This window comes from Macrobrachium rosenbergii, chromosome 59 (genome assembly GCF_040412425.1).
Source record: "Macrobrachium rosenbergii isolate ZJJX-2024 chromosome 59, ASM4041242v1, whole genome shotgun sequence".
Taxonomy (NCBI): Eukaryota; Metazoa; Arthropoda; class Malacostraca; order Decapoda; family Palaemonidae; genus Macrobrachium; species Macrobrachium rosenbergii.
Window position 1 is genome coordinate 25,254,281 of NC_089799.1, and position 7,833 is coordinate 25,262,113.

The window sequence follows — 7,833 nt, forward strand, 5'->3', positions numbered from 1 at the left end:
ACATTTCCAGGTAATTCTGTTTTTCTTAGCTGCGGCATGGGCAACTGGAACTGAAAAGCGAGAAGCAGAGCCAAGTCACAAGGAAGATAGCCATATACTCGTACAACAACGAAGTCACTCACATGGCCAGCAGCATTATCAGCCATTCATATATGGGCAGAAACATCACCATGGAAAGAGAGCTGCTAACCCACAGCCCGAAGCTGATCATTCCCACAGCACTGGCCATAGCACACACCTAGGACACTTCTCTGGCCATCACTCATTCAGTCATGGTCACCACCATGGAAAGAGAGCTGCTGACCCACAGCCAGAAGCCTTCAGTCACGGTCACCACCACGGAAAGAGGGCTGCTGGGCCACAGCCAGAAGCCTTCAGTCATGGTCACCACCATGGAAAGAGAGCTGCTGACCCACAGCCAGAAGCCTTCAGTCACGGTCACCACCATGGAAAGAGAGCTGCTGACCCACAGCCAGAAGCCTTCAGTCACGGTCACCACCATGGAAAGAGAGCTGCTGACCCACAGCCAGAAGCCTTCAGTCACGGTCACCACCATGGAAAGAGAGCTGCTGACCCACAGCCAGAAGCCTTCAGTCACGGTCACCACCATGGAAGAGAGAGCTGCTGACCCACAGCCAGAAGCCTTCAGTCACGGTCACCACCATGGAAAGAGAGCTGCTGACCCACAGCCAGAAGCCTTCAGTCACGGTCACCACCATGGAAAGAGAGCTACTGACCCACAGCCAGAAGCCATCAGTCACAGTCACCACCATGGAAAGAGAGCTGCTCACCCACAGCCAGAAGCCTTCAGTAACGGTCACCACCATGGAAAGAGAGCTGCTGACCCACAGCCGGAGGCCGATCATTCACACAGCACTGACCATGGCACACACCTAGGACACTTTCCTAGCCATCACTTCTTCAGTCACGGTCACCACCATGGAAAGAGAGCTGCCGACCCAAAGCCAGAAGCCTTCAGTCACGGTCACCACCATGGAAACCACCATGAAAGAGCTGCTGACCCACAGCCAGAAGCCTTCAATCACGGTCACCACCATGGAAAGAGAGCTGCTGACCCACAGCCAGAAGCCTTGGGTCACCACCATGGAAAGAGAGCTGCTGACCCACAGCCAGAAGCCTTCAATCACGGTCACCACCATGGAAAGAGAGCTGCTGACCCACAGCCAGAAGCCTTCAATCACGGTCACCACCATGGAAAGAGAGCTGCTGACCCACAGCCAGAAGCCCTGAATCACGGTCACCACCATGGAAAGAGAGCTGCTGCTGCTGACCCACAGCCAGAAGCCTTCAATCACGGTCACCACCATGGAAAGAGAGCTGCTGACCCACAGCCAGAAGCCTTCAATCACGGTCACCACCATGGAAAGAGAGCTGCTGACCCACAGCCAGAAGCCTTCAGTCACGGTCACCACCATGGAAAGAGAGCTGCTGACCCACAACCAGAAGCCTTCAGTCACGGTCACCACCATGGAAAGAGAGCTGCTCACCCACAGCCAGAAGCCCTGAGTCACGGTCACCACCATGGAAAGAGAACTGCTGACCCACCATGCCTGAAGCCCTGAGTCACGGTCAGTCACCACCATGGAAAGAGAGCTGCTGACCCACAGCCTGAAGCCCTGAGTCACGGTCACCACCATGGAAAGAGAGCTGCTGACCCACAGCCAGAAGCCTTCAGTCACGGTCACCACCATGGAAAGAGAGCTGCTGACCCACAGCCTGAAGCCCTGAGTCACGGTCACCACCATGGAAAGAGAGCTGCTGACCCACAGCCAGAAGCCCTGAGTCACGGTCACCACCATGGAAAGAGAGCTGCTGACCCACAGCCAGAAGCCCTGAGTCACGGTCACCACCATGGAAAGAGAGCTGCTGACCCACAGCCTGAAGCCCTGAGTCACGGTCACCACCATGGAAAGAGAGCTGCTGACCCACAGCCAGAAGCCCTGAGTCACGGTCACCACCATGGAAAGAGAGCTGCTGACCCACAGCCTGAAGCCCTGAGTCACGGTCACCACCATGGAAAGAGAGCTGCTGACCCACAGCCTGAAGCCCTGAGTCACGGTCACCACCATGGAAAGAGATCTGCTGCCCCGCAGCCAGAAGCCTTCAGTCACCACCATGGAAAGAGAGCTGCTGACCCACAACCAGAAGTCTTCAGTCACCATCATGGAAAGAGAGCTGCTGTCCCACAGCCAGAAGCCTTCAGTCACCACCATGGAAAGAGAGCTGCTGACCCACAACCAGAAGTCTTCAGTCACCAACATGGAAAGAGAGCTGCTGACCCACAGCCAGAAGCCTTCAGTCACCATCACCACCATGGAAAGAGAGCTGCTGACCCACAGCCAGAAGCCTTCAGTCACGGTCACCACCATGGAAAGAGAGCTGCTGACCCACAACCAGAAGTCTTCAGTCACCACCATGGAAAGAGAGCTGCTGTCCCACAGCCAGAAGCCTTCAATCACCACCATGGAAAGAGAGCTGCTGACCCACAGCCAGAAGCCTTCAGCCACGGTCACCACCATGGAAAGAGAGCTGCTGACCCACAGCCAGAAGCCTTCAGTCACGGTCACCACCATGGAAAGAGAGCTGCCGACCCACAGCCAGAAGCCTTCAGTCACGGTCACCACCATGGAAAGAGAGCTGCTGACCCACAGCCAGAAGCCTTCAGTCACGGTCACCACCATGGAAAGAGAGCTGCCGACCCACAGCCACAAGCCCTGAGTCACAGTCACCACCATGGAAAGAGAGCTGCCGACCCACAGCCAGAAGCACTGAGTCACGGTCACCACCATGGAAAGAGAGCTGCTGACCCACAGCCAGAAGCCTTCAGTCACGGTCACCACCATGGAAAGAGAACTGCCGACCCAAAGCCAGAAGCCCTGAGTCACGGTCACCACCATGGAAAGAGAGCTGCTGACCCACAGCCAGAAGCCTTCAGTCACGGTCACCACCATGGAAAGAGAACTGCCGACCCAAAGCCAGAAGCCTTCAGTCATGGTCACCACCATAGAAAGAGAGCTGCTGACCCAAAGCCAGAAGCCTTCAGTCACGGTCACCACCATGGAAAGAGAGCTGCCGTCCCACAGCCAGAAGCCCTAAGGCACGGTCACCACCATGGAAAGAGAGCTGCTGACCCACAGCCAGAAGCCTTGAGCAATGGACACCACCATGGAAAGAGAGCTGCTGACCCACAGCCAGAAGCCTTCAGTCACGGTCACCACCATGGAAAGAGAGCTGCCGTCCCACAGCCAGAAGCCCTAAGGCACAGTCACCACAATGGAAAGAGAGCTGCTGACCCACAGCCAGAAGCCTTGAGCCATGGACACCACCATGGAAAGAGAGCTGCCGACCCACGGCCAGAAGCCCTGAGTCACGGCCACCACCATGGGAAGAGAACTGCTGACCCACAGCCAGAAGACCTGAGTCACGGCCACCACCATGGAAAGAGAGCTGCCCACAGCCACCCACAGCCAAAAAAGAGAGCTGCTGACCCACAGCCAGAAGCCTGAGTCCAGCCCTAAAAGGCACGGTCACCACCATGGAAAGAGAGCTGCCGACCCACAGCCAGAAGCCCTGAGTCATGGTCACCACCATGGAAAGAGAGCTGCCAACCCACAGCCAGAAGCCCTGAGTCATGGTCACCACCATGGAAAGAGAGCTGCTGACCCACAGCCAGAAGCCCTGAGTCATGGTCACCACCATGGAAAGAGAGCTGCTCACCCACAGCCAGAAGCCTTCAGTCACGGTCACCACCATGGAAAGAGAGCTGCCGACCCACAGCCAGAAACCTTCAGTCACGGTCATCACCATGGAAAGAGAGCTGCTGACCCACAGCCAGAAGCCTTCAGTCATGGTCATCACCATGGAAAGAGAGCTGTTGACCCACAGCCAGAAGCCTTCAGTCACGGTCACCACCATGGAAAGAGAGCTGCTCACCCACAGCCAGAAGCCTTCAGCCAAGGTCACCACCATGGAAAGAGAGCTGCTCACCCACAGCCAGAAGCCTTCAGCCAAGGTCACCACCATGGAAAGAGAGCTGCTGCCCCACCATAGACCCACAGCCAGAAGCCTTCAGTCACGGTCATCACCATGGAAAGAGAGCTGCTGACCCACAGCCAGAAGCCTTCAGTCACGGTCACCACCATGGAAAGAGAGCTGTTGACCCACAGCCAGAAGCCTTCAGTCACCACCATGGAGTCACCACCATGGAAAGAGAGCTGCTGACCCACAGCCAGAAGCCTTCAGTCATGGTCACCACCATGGAAAGAGAGCTGCTGACCCACAGCCAGAAGCCTTCAGTCATGGTCACCACCATGGAAAGAGAGCTGTCGAGCCACAGCCAGAAGCCCTGAGTCACGGTCACCACCATGGAAAGAGAACTGCTGACCCACAGCCAGAAGCCTTCAGTCACGGTCACCACCATGGAAAGAGAGCTGCCGACCCAAAGCCAGAAGCCTTCAGTCGCAGTCACCACCATGGAAAGAGAGCTGCCGAGCCACAGCCAGAAGCCCTGAGTCATGGTAACCACCATGGAAAGAGAGCTGCTGACCCACAGCCAGAAGCCTTCAGTCACGGTCACCACCATGGAAAGAGAGCTGCCAACCAACAGCCAGAAAGAGCCCCACAGTCATGGTCACCACCATGGAAAGAGAGCTGCTCACCCACAGCCAGAAGCCTTGAGTCATGGTCACCACCATGGAAAGAGAGCTGCTCACCCACAGCCAGAAGCCCTGAGTCATGGGTCACCACCATGGAAAGAGAGCTGCTGACCCACAGCCAGAAGCCTTCAGTCACACCACCATGGAAAGAGCTGCCAACCCACAGCCAGAAGCCTTCAGTCACAGTCACCACCATGGAAAGAGAGCTGCCGACCCACATCCAGAAGCCTTCAGTCACAGTCATCACCATGGAAAGAGAGCTGCTCACCCACAGCCAGAAGCCTTCAGCCAAGGTCACCACCATGGAAAGAGAGCTGCTGACACACAGCCTGAAGCCCTGAGTCACGGTCACCACCATGGAAAGAGAGCTGCTGACCCACAGCCAGAAGCCTTCAGTCACGGTCACCACCATGGAAAGAGAGCTGCTGACCCACAGCCTGAAGCCCTGAGTCACGGTCACCACCATGGAAAGAGAGCTGCTGCCCCACAGCCTGAAGCCTTCAGTCACCACCATGGAAAGAGAGCTGCTGACCCACAACCAGAAGTCTTCAGTCACCACCATGGAAAGAGAGCTGCTGACCCACAGCCAGAAGCCTTCAGTCACCACCATGGAAAGAGAGCTGCTGACCCACAACCAGAAGTCTTCAGTCACCACCATGGAAAGAGAGCTGCCAACCCACAGCCAGAAGCCTTCAGTCACCACCATGGAAAGAGAGCTGCTGACCCACAACCAGAAGTCTTCAGTCACCACCATGGAAAGAGAGCTGCCAACCCACAGCCAGAAGCCTTCAGTCACCACCATGGAAAGAGAGCTGCTGACCCACAACTAGAAGTCTTCAGTCACCACCATGGAAAGAGAGCTGCTGTCCCACAGCCAGAAGCCTTCAGTCACGGTCACCACCATGGAAAGAGAGCTGCTGACCCACAGCCAAAAGCTGATCATTCTCACAGTACTGGACAACGTACGCACCATGGGCACTTCTCTGGTACTCATTTTAATCATCGTCTCCACCAAGGAAAATAATTAGTAACCAATGCAAAATAGTACATGCTTTCACTGCATTGGATATGGTGAATTTCCTGTTGATTCATCATATACTATTCTATTAAATATGGGTAAACATTGATCTTTATACTTTATCTTGTCAAGAAGTTGATATTTTCTTTCTCTTTGTATAACATGGTTATGAAACTTGCTTTATCAGTTTAAAACTATATTAATCAAGCCATGACCTCCTAGCTCTAATTAGTAACTTTAATAATAATTCTAGAAAAAAATTTAATGGTTGTGTAATGTAGGATGATATATATAATATATATATATATATATATATATATATATATATATATATATATATATATATATATATATATATATATATATATATATATATATATAATATATATTCAGAAAAAACAAAAACAAATTCCTCTACTAACAAATGAAATATACAAGTAATTCATGAGGTTTTCGTGTTTTTGAAGATTTTTTATATTTTCACACGGTTCAGGAATTTGCTATACCTCTGAAACAATATTATGGATTTCTTTCCATCATAAAGATTCACTGACCTCGAGGATTTATTTTTAATGCGGGGTGCATGTAACAAAAAATTATCTGAATAAATACATTTTCAATGATGTCTCTTTTCTACTGATGCTTTGTTTAATATGAATTACATATATACATCTCAACTTGAAGACATGCATGAAGATGATAACATTTAACCTAACGTAACTATAACGTTAATAAATCTTTGTGTCTATGTAAAATTATATTTTATTACATAGAATAATCTGTTGAAAACTCTTCATATTTTTTACCCAGTGTTATCAAATAAACCAGTATTCTATTCCTTATCGACTAAAGGGCCAACTTCCTTAGCTTAATAACATAATGAAAGAATGTAATTAGACTTACTATTTTTGGCGACTCCCTTTCAACGTATTACAGCTGAGGCGCATAACTATAAATTTATATTGCCCCTAATTATTTTCATTACGCTGCATTATCACAGTGTTAGGCATACACCCCCTACCGCTCTCTGAATATAGTTAATTAAGTTCTGTCCATCTTCCTTCTTGCCGCTGGATAATTAATTAGGCTAACAACGTAGACACATGCACGTTCTCCTTATACAACAGGCTAAACACACCACTTCTTGGAATGACTTTCTTCCGCGCAACGAATGAACTTCCAATGCACGTGCTCCTAAATACTGAGTCATCCAGTCGTCAGTCTTGACAGGTTTCTGCACAGGTTGATACCGATATTATAATTCTTCTGTTCGATTTCCACCCTCTACGCATACTTCTTAATGGTGCCTCCCTCATTAGTCCTTCACTTCCATGAAGATGTATGTTTGCTGACTTTAAATAAATAATTTGAAATGGCACTAGTTTTGCATATACTTTTCCTTCAACCTTGCGTGAGTCGGGTTTTGACGGCGGCATAATCAACCAGAGATTGTTTGGGTTGTTGCAGAGAAAAGCCCCCTTTATAGAATTGAAATATACAAATAGTAAAGCAAAAGTCAACTCATAATATAGTAAAGATCTTTGCGTGGTGATATGGAACTTATCAGTAATGAGCGTCTAAAGAACACAACATGAATATATGCTTATTATTTTAAATAATGTTGATAAGTACTCTCACTAATCGCAGTCTTTAACAACTAAAGCCAAATGAAGATGTTTCTTCAAGTAAACATAATGACAATCTAATTGTCTTCTATTTCACTGAAGTATTTCCTAGGGTTAGTGTGTGTAAAACTAATTATCCACAAAATATTGGAGTTTGAATATTTTCTGAACTTTTGCCCACGTGCTTGAACGGTGTCGCTAGTCACCTCGGTCTAAAGATTACAGAAAGATGACTCCTCGGCTCTGTTAGTTTTCATCAAGAGATATGATTCGGCCAAAATTTGCATAACAAAAAACAATACCTTTCTTTAGTTGCTTTCTAACTAGTACAATATAGAATCTCCCCATACGTGTCCTACCATGATTTTGTATTTGAATAGTCATCATTTGTGCAAATATTTACCACCAGTCCTGTTAACGCAATTATATTTACCTAACACGAGCATCGCACTGGTGTAAAACCAAAAAACTTTTTCTATTACGTCAGAAATGATGATACGGTAATGTCAAAGAC

The 7,833-nt window shown here is 49.5% G+C and overlaps 2 protein-coding genes across 2 annotated transcripts; both read left to right on the forward strand.

Moving 5' to 3' along the window:
- Positions 1-272: 272 nt before the first annotated feature.
- Positions 273-3,527, forward strand: LOC136837639 (suprabasin-like). The gene is made up of 2 exons (XM_067102516.1): positions 273-1,556; positions 1,611-3,527. The coding sequence occupies exons 1-2, from the start codon at positions 273-275 to the stop codon at positions 3,525-3,527; spliced, it is 3,201 nt and encodes a 1,066-aa protein (XP_066958617.1).
- Positions 3,528-4,818: 1,291 nt separating this feature from the next.
- Positions 4,819-5,700, forward strand: LOC136837640 (suprabasin-like). The gene has a single exon (XM_067102517.1). It carries the CDS (start codon positions 4,819-4,821, stop codon positions 5,698-5,700), a length of 882 nt encoding a protein of 293 aa, XP_066958618.1.
- Positions 5,701-7,833: the final 2,133 nt, after the last annotated feature.